Source organism: Labeo rohita, chromosome 22 (genome assembly GCF_022985175.1).
Source record: "Labeo rohita strain BAU-BD-2019 chromosome 22, IGBB_LRoh.1.0, whole genome shotgun sequence".
Classification (NCBI taxonomy): Eukaryota; Metazoa; Chordata; class Actinopteri; order Cypriniformes; family Cyprinidae; genus Labeo; species Labeo rohita.
In genome coordinates, this window is record NC_066890.1 from 17354848 (window position 1) to 17367507 (window position 12660).

Below are 12660 nucleotides of genomic sequence, written 5' to 3' on the forward strand. Positions count from 1 at the left end.
TCCTTTGGGGGAGTAAAGCGGGGAAAGAAGTAAAGGGGGAAAAGAAAATACACTGTGCATGATGGGTGAAAATAACACATCCTAGGTTTACTCTTGTCCACATAAGTGCAGAAGAGTTTCTGTCAAATTTAGAAGAACACAAATACTGAAAAAAGGGGAAAGAAAGAAGAAAGTAAACAGTGAATTCTCCTATGGTTCGTTAACTTGGTACCTATTCCTCCTCCAGCAGGCATCGAGTCCAGTTCCCAGACAGCATCACAAGAACTTCTCATTCCAAATGACGTAAGTGCAAAAATGTCTTTTTGCAAGTATCACATTACACATGCTACTCACTGATATTCTGTACAGCAGTTCTTTTGTTTTAGTAATAATGCTTATGTTGTATATGAAGATCTTTGAGTATAGTCAGATTCTCTGACGTAACATTTAAGAGTGGTACCATCTCGTGGCATACTTTGACCATGAAGAAATCCCAAAACTTTTTCTTTCAAACACACCGACTCATGTCTTTTCATCTGTCCGCCCCCTGCTCTGCTAGAAGAGCTTCACAAGATCCAGTTCAATCCTGTCATGGCGACTGACATGCTTAGCACTCCACTGCTGTCAAAACAGAGATGGTAAATAAAGCCAGAGCCTTTTGTCAGAGCTCTAGGTTGTGGTGCAGACCCCGCACCCCGGGGGCCAATGGGACGTTCCCTTCATGCCTGCTGACTGGGGCTCCCTCTCGCCTCCACGTCTCCCTGAGATCACAGGATTAATCGACTGGCAAAGGGCCCAGCTGTGGCCTTTGACCATACTCAATACATAAATTCAGCTCCTATTGTTTTATTTTAAGCTCTCATGACCATCCAGTAATAATCTACAGTTAAGGCAGCAGTACCGGTGCTGTTCACATAAGACAAGTACGTGTCCTGTGTGGACTACTACTTAACTCAAATGTTTCAACAACTGCTCTTAGTGCATGTTCTAAATTTTTTTTTAGTTAACCAAGCCAACTGCTCATACTCAAATGAGTTTGAAGCTTACTTTGTCTGCACAAGAATTCAAAATGCTGATGCACTAAGTAAGTGGATCCATTATCTAGAGTGATTCAGAATAAGCGAAGTCATTGACTACCTTGATGCACATGAACAAGTACTCGGCTCTTATCACATTGACACCAGCTTCAAATAAATTTTGACTTCCTGAATGCATTCATTAGGTGCTAGACCTCATTTCTAAACCTCAACATACATGATAAACTTCAAAGAAACTTCACCCGTTTCTCCAATCAAGGGCTAATTTAGCATGCTTGTGCATTCATATTCCTGCGTAAAGCCACAAACAGGGCGATGGAAAGCATGTATTATTGAAATTCCCTCACAGCGATGCAATTCCAAGGCAAGGCGACATCAAACAGACATCAAACGCCTGGCACACTAAGTTGTTTATCATTCGCAATCAGGTTTGTCTGTATAGAGGAGCAGTTTCTCCATGGTGAACCATCCCCCTAAATCGGCAGAAACACGTCGCAATTAGATTGGGATCAGATCGGTGCTCGAGAACACAGCAGTGGATACACATTGACCTGTGAGTGGTGGACAAGACCATCAGCGATATCAGTTTTAGCTGGAAGGAGATTCATCCCTCGCTTTCCAGACTTAAGAAGTAGTTTCACCTAAATAGACCTGTCTCCAGCTTGACTAGAGTATACCTGTCTCTTGCTTCAGCCGGATTTGACCCCTAACTTGCACCTTGATTTACAAAGAAATCAATAAGACAGACCAAACTGAAGTTTTTTGTTTGGAACTGTTAAACTTAACGGTCAGAGGAGGTTGTGTGGGTGTCGATACTTTGTTTTGTTATCATATTGCTTGAAGATGGATAATTTATAGATTTCTAAAACAAAGGATGTCAGTGGGCAAATATGTGGTGCAGTGCAGAGGACATGCTGGAATCCTCTACGTCAGGGTGGCAGCGAGACCTGGCGGTCGAGTGCAAGCACTTAGCCACAATCAGCTGAGCCATTAATAGCCCCTGGGCACCAGGGAGAGCGGTGTGACGAATCAGGAGCTTTGACGTTCATATGACTCGTGAGGAAAGGAATGCTTTGTGGAGCAATTCTTGCTCACATAATCCAACTCACACTCAAAGTGAGGGTTGGGGGCTGGGATGTAGAATGGACAAAAGACAAGCTGTCAGTCATTTGAATGACAAACCGTTAACTCATCCCAGTTGGGGTCACTCCACTTTATCATTGTCTAAGCTTGACACCAAGCCCTAAGGTCACCCAACCCCCTTGGTCCACTTCCTTCAAGCTGTGGACACCTTCCACAGAAGGTACAGTAACATACAGCACCAAAAACAAATGGGTGGATAGGATGAATTAGTTCACCACCTGCTGTTGGTTTAAACTGACTATCTGGATCTGCAGAGCTATTAGCAGATGCTTATTAGAGAGACAATGCTATGCACAGACACAGCCTTGTCATCTTAGGCCCAGATGAACAAACACAAACCAGGACCTCAAATTCAACCATGATGACATGCACACAAAAAAAGATTGGAGTGTTTGTCAAGAAACTATTCCTGAAATCAATAGCACTCGGGCAGTAGGACTGTATGCCATGTTATATGCATTTCTGGATTGCAGTTGACCAAGCTCCTGGGAAATTATCCTGACGTGGAGTCTAAACAACACAATTTCAGTTTTCTTTAAACAGGTTATGTTCTCATAAGGGGCTTTTGCACTGGAGAAACCTTTTCATAGTTCCTAGAACTTTTGGCGGAGGTAGTTGCTTTGGCATGTTCGCACCACAGGAACTAGGAACGTAATTAGTTCTAGGAACCCCGTTTGGAGGAACTAAATTAGCTCCTACTTCACAGCAGGGTCTAAAACTGTGACATAATTGTACACAGATTGGCCAAACGCATACGGAACACCGGCTATTACTATTACCATTTACTCCACGAATGACATTGAGCTACCTGTTGTTTGAATCGTTGTCATCTTGATAGTATGTAGCACTGCAAGCTGTCGTAGAAGATTTAGTCAGATTTTCATGCTCTTTCAATCACATAAATTGTGTGTTTACGTTCCATCTCCGTTAACACAAAACCCATGACACACAACAAAAACAGCTCCGATCACAGCGTCCTCTATTCACCGGTTGTTTACATTTGGAAATGCTGTGAATAAAGACCTCGCTGTCGGCAACTTCAGAGTTCCCACTGCTGGTGCAAATGCAACCAGGAAAATGGCCTGAGGGGGAAATTGGTTCTCTAGGAAACACCATGCTGGCTAGTTCCTAGAACTATGCGGTGCAAAAGCTCTTACAATGTTTATGTTACAATATGTACCATGAGCACTGGTGTCCTATCCTGCTCCTGGAAAGCAACTCTCCTGCAGAGTTTAGCTCCAACCCCAAGTATACACACATGGCCTAATGGTTAGAGAGTCTGACTTGAAATCCAAAAGTTGTGGGTTCAAGTATCAGGTTTGGCAAGGATTGTAGGTGGGGGGAGTGAATATACAACCCTCTCTTCCACCCTCAATACCATGACTAAGATGTGACCCTTGAGCAAGCGAGCAATCGAACCCCCAGCTGCTCCTTGCGTAGAAAGCATTGGCTTGTTTGTTCACTTCTCACTGCCGTGTGTGTGCACTTTCATGGCATCATACTTGGCCAGACATCACTTCCTTTCCTTGAACCAGCTAGACAAGGTTTACAGGATTTCTAGAAACCTCCAGGTAGGTGTGTGGGAGCTAAACTCTGCAGGGGCACCTTAGAGGGACACAGTGCCAAGCAATATCTGTTTAAATACATATTTATTAAACTGACTGGTCTTTTCTTTCCTCACAGCTGATTGGTTCAATAATCGGCAGACAGGGTACAAAAATCAACGAAATCCGCCAGGTGTCAGGAGCTCAGATCAAGATTGGCAGTCAACTGGACAGCACCAGTGACCGACATGTCACCATCACAGGCTCCCCAATCAGCATCAACTTGGCCCAGTATCTAATCACATCCTGGTAAGCACTGGAAGCCATCCCATCATAACAGATCCAGGGTGTTTGAACTTGTCCACTCCTCCATGTGTTTATGTAGCATATTTTACACCATAATGCTGTAGATGACCCTGAAGTAGGAGACCTTGTCAAAACCTCTGGGAATATTCATTCCGGGGTCTTTTCAGTCCATAGTTTGCTGGCCAAAAGAAGCACTCAAACGAAGAACTACAAAGCAAGGAGATGTGGTAGAAAGAAGCCAGACTGAGGGATTAATTGGCTAAGTTTCAAGCCAGAAGCTTGTTAGAGCTTAAAGGCAGAGTATTTTGGCTGCCTCATAGACAGACTGTAATTTTCTCCCACGAGATCTATGTGGTTGCAATTTGATCAAATGTTGTGTCAGGAAAGAAAGCAGTAAATTCCTGACAGCTCGGTTCCTCGGCAAAGACTTCTCCATCAATGCTGAGGCAAAATTTCATTTGCTAATGTAACAAAATTAATAGTTCTGTTCTTCACCCAGGCTTATAAAAATGCTTCTAATGCCAGTTCAGTTAACGTAAGGAATTTGCAAAACGCTCTTAATAAATCTGAACAATTCAAACCAATCTTGTGAGTAAAGTCAGTGACAAAAAAAGACGACTAGAATTTATACTGTGGACCCAAGTATATAAAGTGATAGCTTACCCAAAAAATTTAAATTCTGTCATAAATTACTCACCCTCATGTCGTTGAAACCTGTAAGACCTTTCATCTTTGGAACATAGACAACACAACTACCACGTTCAAGGCGCAGAAAGGTCGATAAAATAGACATCACTGGTTCAACCGTAATATTATGAAGCTACAAGAATACTTTATTCAACAATTTGTGTTAAAAAGATGAACAAAGGTGTTACAGGTTTGGAACGACATGAGGGTGAGTAACTAATGACAGAATTTTCATTTTTGGGTGAACTATTCATTTAATGAACAAACGAAATTGGACCCCACTCCAAATGAGTGGCTTCTTTATTTATTCACACGTTTCTGTATTGGCTAGCAAAGATGCAGTGTCATGTGCAAAATAATATATTAATTCTTCCAGCGTATTATGACTCAGCAAGTCGAAAAGAGAGCAATAATTGGGTCTTAAATGAAATATTTATGCTTGTCTCAGGTGTGTTCAACAAGCAGACCGGTGCAGAATGTCAAACTCACTCTGAGAAGCCCCTCATTATTTTCCTTGAATTCTGTTACTCAGGCATCCTGCATGGGAGAAATTACTATGTTGGTTTTAGGAAAGCTTTTGTTGTTTTGTTTCTGTCTTAATATTATTGATTTTAGTGGTTTCTCATCAGTTGAATTCTTATCAGTTTGGTTTTTGACAAGCGACGGCAACAAAACGCCGATCCCAGAGCAACCCAAGGCACTCTAGCGTCAGAATACTTTCCTTAATGAGTCAGCTCCATCAAGCCATTAAAAATCAAACATGATTATTCATGTCCTGGATGAAGTCTGGAGACGTCGCCCCCAATCAGCGTCACTCTCCAAGAATACTTCCTCCGAGACAGACGTCTCGTTTCAGTGCGTTGCATCAGAGCGTTCTGCATATTGAACACACCCCCCTACTTGATAACCAGTTAGACGCCCTCGATATACATTAATGGCAGATTACATGCATTTGTCAACATGGTACTCAGTGCAAATGCATCTTGATAAAAGCTAAAGGAAGTGCGACTGAAATTGAAATCATTTTGTTTCTTTTCCCAAAGCCCCTACCCAAGCCATCACCCTGAATTAAACAGCTCCTTTCCCATGAGTGCCAAGGTCCCCCCTCAAATAATCTGTTGCAACCACCAGCAAAACACACCTCTCTTATGATTTTTTTGTTTCTGTTTTTTGATTCTTTCTTTTCTTTTTGTTTATTTCTCTCAATTTTTGTTTAACATGTCTTTTATTTAACCTTCTAACCCTTCTCCATCCGGCTCCCCTCCCTTGTCCCTCCACCCTCCTCTCCTCCACCTCCTTCCTTCCCTCCCTCGTACAGTTTAGAGACCGCCAAATCCACTGCCCAGTCCTCCTCCATGTCGACCCCTGTAGACCTCAACATGAGCTTCACCCAGACTGCTCCCCCTGCATCGTCCTCTGCCGCAGCCCTGGCAGCGATGGGCGGCCTGCCCCACGCTCCAATCTTGGGCGCCCCCTATACCCTCCCCCTCTCCAGCCTCCTGGGAATCAAATCCGTCCCCTTCCTGGCACTCTCGGCCCCCGCTGCCACGGCCGCCGCAGCCGCCGCCGCCCCCGCCCATGGCACCTTGGCCTCCTACACCGCCAAGATCTCCTCGGCCAACGGCATCAAGAAACCAGAGCGACAGAAGTTTGCGCCCTACTGAAGAGGAACTACCGAGTACCTCCTTTGTTTCCGAGAGGGGAATACTTTGAGGGGTCTTCTCTTCTAGCCTGATGTAGCGGTGTAGAAACAGACAGTACCAATTTCATTTCTTTTCGGTTTAGTAGCTTGTCCTGGAAACCTGTAGGAAAATAATAGCATAAATTTACGTTTTTGTTTTTTGGTTTTTGTTTTGGCTGAGGTAGCCGCTAAAGCCATAGACTATTCCTAATCTCCTCTTTTCCCGAAATCTTTACACACGTTTATTGTCTGCTCTTATTTATTGATAACAACGAAATATTCCCGCAAAGAGTTTATAACGTAGAACACTGTTGACTGATGCTAATCTCTTACGTATCAGCTTTTATACAATGATGTCTGTGAATGCTTCTGTATACAACTTCCTGATTTTTTTAGAAATCTTTAAATGATGTATTATTAAAACAAAATATGAAAAAAAGAAAATGTTTTTAAAAACGACAACAGATCTAAACCTTGCTTTTGTGTTACATTTTTACGTTTCGTTCACATTCGTTTTGAAATGTTATTTATTTTATTTATTGTGCCGAGTGTTTCTTTTACAGTCGATGTTTGTTTTCTGTAACGGCTGCAGGTAAAAAAAAAATCTTTTCAAATTTCTTCCATTCGATCATGGTTACATATGTCCTGAAAAAGTAACCACGAACAAGATAGCTGTTAAGTAGTGAGTTTCTTTACTTTCTATGGGAAGTGCCACGGTGAATTCTGATGTGATTAAATGTCCAAATACGAAGCTAGCAAATTCATTTCAAAACTTTAGCTAGCCTTTGGCTGCGAATGGACAAAGTCGTTTCGGGGGGTTTCTTTCACCATTTCTAATGGCATAAAATGACTACTATGCATGGTGACTGCCCTTGTCGGAAACTAATGCTGCATGTTGACTTGGCCCCTCACAAGTACACACTAGCAAAGATAGCTAACACGTAGGTCTCATGCCAATGGCGGTGTTGCAGAAGAGCAATATTGGTTTGAAAATACTAAAATAAACACATATAGCAGACCTACACATAAACACGCTTCAAGTGTAGCTACAGTAATCATCAGAATATATTACGTGGACTGACTTTTTCTTTTTTCTTTTTTTAAAAAAAATATAGAAATAATCACACTTATTTTTCTAAACCTAGAATCCTAAAAATTGAATGTGACCACTCACACGATTCATTCACTTGGTAGATGTAGTGTAACCTTGACTCGTGTTTGTCATTTTTTTCTTTATCGTAATTTTGGTTTGTTTAGATCTTCTCGAACGTCTTTCCCATACTCATTTGCATGAATTTAACTTGGCGTCTATGCAAAACATCTCGGGGGCGGTTCAGCGAGGTATCCTGTGTCATGCTTCATAGATGGCCCTAAATAAACCACCGTTGGGAAAGGGCTATCAGCAAAGGCGGAACCCAAGTACAAGGACAATGATGCTCTCGAATTGATGAACCATGCTATGTATAATATATATACATAAATATATATGTTCTATTATATCCATATTTCCCATTCCAAAGCCTAACACATAACCACCGTTTCACACACTATACAACACAGTGTGGCTATGACACGCACTGTCACACATAATTCCACGATAGCCGGACGTGGTTTGAAAATGAGATGCTTGATGCTTGAATTATCCAAGGTCTGGTTTTTGGGATTCACATGAGGTTTCGTTTTTGTCAGCCTTGGCATAAATGCAACTCTTGTTTTAGTTTGATTCATCAATGCCATACAAATGAATAAAAACAATACTGTATTAACGTAATCCCGTCTCTTTTGTTCTTTCTCAGCTGCGTGAAATGAACCGACATTAACATTAATAGCCTGTGTGAATGCTAAGATTGTGACAGTGACTAACAATTCAGGTTTTTGTTTTTTTTAAAACTGGAACTTTAGACCTGAAAAGAGTTTGAACTTACCACCTCAAATAAACAAGCAATTAAAACTAAGCCCTAAGGTACAATGTGTGTTTTATTAAAGCAATAATCCACTCAAGGCCATTATATTGGGGTGTTGTTAAAGTTAGGCATGACACAAAGCCCCTTAACTATGGTAAAATCAGTATGCTTTACAACCTCCAGTGCAATGCTCCTTGCATAAAACGGCAGCAACAGTAATATGTCAAGCACAGTGTTGGTTACTTTGGAAATGTAATAGGTTACAGATTACAAGTTACAGCACTTGCTGAACGGCAGCGCGAACAAACATGGCGGCGCCCATCTCTCGTTATAGATCACGATCCAGATCATGTATAAAGGTTTTAAAACGGCAAAATACACTCACTTACACGTATTCGTAAATCGGAATATCAGATGGTTGAAGACATAGTAAGCAAGTGTGGAATATTTTGAATAAAAAATGAAATAAAAGCGAGGAAGGAAACTGTTAATCATAAAAAATAAAGCATATATGTAAATCCAAATATCTTATTCAGTTTCCTAAACTCTTGAAACATTTGGTGTCTCTTATTTTAGAGCACTCAATGCAATTTGGGAAAGAAATCAATCAAATCTGTATGTGTGTAAAAATATTAAGATGTAACCCGCCTTGGTTAACATTTTTTATAAGTAACTGTAATTTAATCACACTTTTTTCTCAGTAACTGTAACTGATTACAGTTACACTTATTTCGTAATTAAATTACGTAACTCTGTTACATGTAACTAGTTACTCTTCAACACTGGACAAGCAATATTCATTTTCTTGACAGTATTTTTTTTTTCAATATCAAAGTTGAATCTCAACGAAATTTGATTCAAAAAAAAAAAAAAAAAAAAAAAAAAAAGACTGTGAATGACATAATTGAATCAGACTTCAGACACAGTATAATAAAACATCAAACAGTATTAAAACTGTATTCTACATGTTAAGTTGACATGAAATAGAAAGTCACCCTATCTATTTTCAAATACAATTCATCTATGCAGGTTTCATTTTAGAAATATTTTTGACCTTGTGATTTTTAATCAAAATGTCATAACTTGATCTTCTGGTAAAACAATAGACTTCTCTCTGGTGCCTGACATCATTTTGTCAGCTTTAACACCACCCCTTTCTTAAATGTAAATTCGCATTTAGCTCACATTTAGAACCAAGTCTAGTAGTAGTATTTCTATGATAACGTCATTAAAAAAGTACAACTCTTTTGACTTAACAGCAACAGCAACATTTTGCATGTGGTGTAGTTCTTCACTAGGAATTTGACTATTAAACACTTTTTGGTGTGTTTAAAGAGACAGTTCATCAATAAATTAAAATTGTTTTCATTTAGTCACGCTCACGTTGTTCCAAACAAGTATGAATTTCTATCTTCTTTTGAAGATATTTTGAAAAATTTTGGTAACCAATCTTGGTAGCCATTTACTTCCATATTATTATTAATTTTCCCCCCCATATCATATATATATATATATATATATATATCCAAAAATGAAAAATCTGTCATTAACTACTCACTTTCATGTCGTTCCAAACCTATGGAAGTCTGTTTCTGCCACTGAATAAAAAATAAAAACGGTAGTTGTAACTTTTAATCTCACAATTCTGACTTTTTTCATAATTGTGAGATATAAACTCACAATTGCGAGTTATAAAGTCAGAATTACAAGAAATAAAGTTGCAATTCTGAGAAGTATACACGCAATTCTGAAAAAAAAAAAACAAACAAACAAAAAATAACACAATTCCAAAAAAATAAACTTGCAGTTCTGGAAATAAAGTTGCAATTCTAAGAAATAATCTCACAATTCTGACTTTATTTCTTAGAAATGCAACTTTTATATTGTGAGATATAAACACGCAATGCGCAATATGAAGTCAGAATTCCGAGACATGAACTCGCAATTCTGAGAAATAAAGTTGCAATTCTAAGAAACAGACTTAGAATTGCGAGTTCATTTCTCGCAATTGTTTATTTTTTTTCTCAGAATTGCAAGTTTACATCTCACAATTCTGACTTCATAACATAAAATGTGAGTTAAGTCAGAATTGTAAGATATAAACAAAAAATTCTGAGAACATATCAGCCTTTTTGTCCCCCTTAAAGTTGGACTTTATAACTCGCAATTGCTAACTTACATCTCACAATTCTTGCTTTTTTTCTCAGAATTGTGATATAAACTCGCAATTCCTAGAAATTAGGGCTGGGCGATAAAGCGATTTTATCGATTAATTCAAATGTGTAGTTTACGTCAGTTTCTATGAATTAAAAAATCTTTTTTTTCTTTAACATCCGCTCCCCTCTGGGCTCCCGTAGTTCCTCCCCGCGCATTTGCCATATTAAAGATACACAAACAACATGACAGCGAGCAGGAAAGAACCCGTTCCCAAAAAGGAAACAATGTCATCCGTAATTTGGAATTGGTTTGTATTCAGAAAGGAGCTGAAAACAAATAACGCGTTTTAATAAAATAACGCGAGTCACTAAAAGAACATGGTTAACTGCTTGCTAGCGGAAACCGTGGTTTATTACAGAACATACAATTTCACTTACCACATAAACAGAGTAAAGACAGATGACTGAAGACGATGGCGAATGATTTGCAGATCCTGAGCACCACTGACAGGCATCTAATCTTGTAAAATGTGTGGCAAGTTGCTGCTGTAGTATACACAGAGCATGTGCGATCACAAATTTCTAAAGTAAAGTAAAAGAGATTGTTCATTCAAAAGCAGTTTAAATGCCCAGCATATTAATAGCGTCTCCCTGATGCCCGCAATTTTTATCAACAGTGTAATTACCCAATGATATAACTACAAGAGAAAGCACTGAAATTGCCGGATTGGATTGTCTTACAAACATTCACATTTCTGGTATGATAAGAATGGGGCCGGTGGAAAGCGATCAGGGATACAATCGCAGTTACAAAAGATATGGTGCCCATATATACCGTGGAAAAAGTGGGGTTTATTTACATGATGAAAGCAGTAGGGGGAAAAATCGATTTAAAGCGTAAACTGGATTTTTTGTGAAAAAATCTTTTTTTTTTTTTTAGGCCATTTCACCTACGCTGTAAAAAATAAAAAAACACAATTTGTTGAGTCCGCTTAAAATAATTTGTTACCCTGCTGCCTTAAAAATGTAAGTTCAGTCAACTAAAATAAGTTTAGACAACATAAAAATGTTAAGTTGTACTAAGTAACAACTTAGATATTTGTGTTTGCTAAACTTAACAGATGGGTAAATAACCCAGCTGCCTTAAAATTTTAAGTTGATTCAACTCAAATATCTAAGTTGTCACTTAGCATAATTTAACATTTCAAGTTGAATAAACTTTTTTTGAGTTGACTGAACTTAAAATTTTAAGGCAGCCAGGTTTCAAATTATTTGAAGTTGACTCAACAAATTGTTAAAAAATAAACTCGCAATTCTGGGAATAAAGTTGAAATTCTAAGAAATAAAGTCAGAATTGCGAGATATAAACTCACAGTTCTGACTTTTTTCTTAAAATTCCGAGACACAAACTCACAATTCTGAGCCTTTTTTTTTCGTAGAATTGTGAGTTCATATCTCACAATTGTTAAATTTTTTTCTGTGAATTGCAAGTTTACATCTTGCAACTCTGACTTTACAATGTGCAAATATGAGTTTTGTTTTTTTGTTTTCTTAACATCTACTTTTTTTTTTTGCCTTTATGGAGACAGGACAGATCAGAATTGACAGAAAGTGAGGTGGGAGAGAAAGGGGGGATCGGGAAAGGTCCTCGAGTCGTCGAGTCATAATTTTGAGATAAAAAGTCGCAATAACCTTTTTTTATTTTTTATTCAGTGGTGGAAACAGGCTTGCATACAAATCTGTAAGACCTTTACCTTCAGAACACAAATTAAAATATTTTTTATTAAATCTGAGAGCTTTCTGACCCTGCATACTACCTTTCTGGGCCTTGAACGTGTCAGTTGTGTTGCTGTCTATTCTGGGTCTGTTGGATTTCATCAAAAACATCTTAATTTGTGTTCTGAAGATGAATGAAGGTCTTACGGGTTTGGATCAACACAAGGGTGAGTAATTAATGACAGATTTTTGGGTGAACTAACCCTTAAAGGAAGTCAATAGCTACCAGCAGCTGTTTGGTTTCCAACATTTTTCAAAATTATCTTTTGAATTGAAATTACACCAACTGCTTCACCAGATGCATATACCATCACTAATCTCACGCTACATCTGTCACGAAAGGTTAATATGCTTACGTTAAAAATCGCATCTTCAGATCAGCTTTTCTCTGCATTCATTATGCGGCATTAATGCCAACACACAGTCATTAGAAGATTTGCCTGTTCT

At 38.9% G+C, this 12660-nt stretch overlaps 1 protein-coding gene across 5 annotated transcripts in view; it reads left to right on the forward strand.

The window, feature by feature from the left end:
• Window positions 1–7122, forward strand: part of pcbp4 (poly(rC) binding protein 4) — a 117585-nt gene extending 110463 nt beyond the window's left edge. For 2 of the 5 annotated variants that reach the window (XM_051094837.1, XM_051094841.1), the window contains 3 exons: window positions 227–282; window positions 3843–4012; window positions 6015–7122. In XM_051094837.1, coding sequence (XP_050950794.1) covers window positions 227–282; window positions 3843–4012; window positions 6015–6360 — 572 coding nt within the window. In that variant the 3' untranslated portion in view covers window positions 6361–7122. Of the gene's footprint in view, window positions 1–226; window positions 283–3842; window positions 4013–5739 lie in introns of all 5 variants that reach the window. The other 3 variants (XM_051094838.1, XM_051094842.1, XM_051094843.1) reach the window with 2 other exon arrangements.
• The last annotated feature ends 5538 nt before the right edge of the window (window positions 7123–12660 follow it).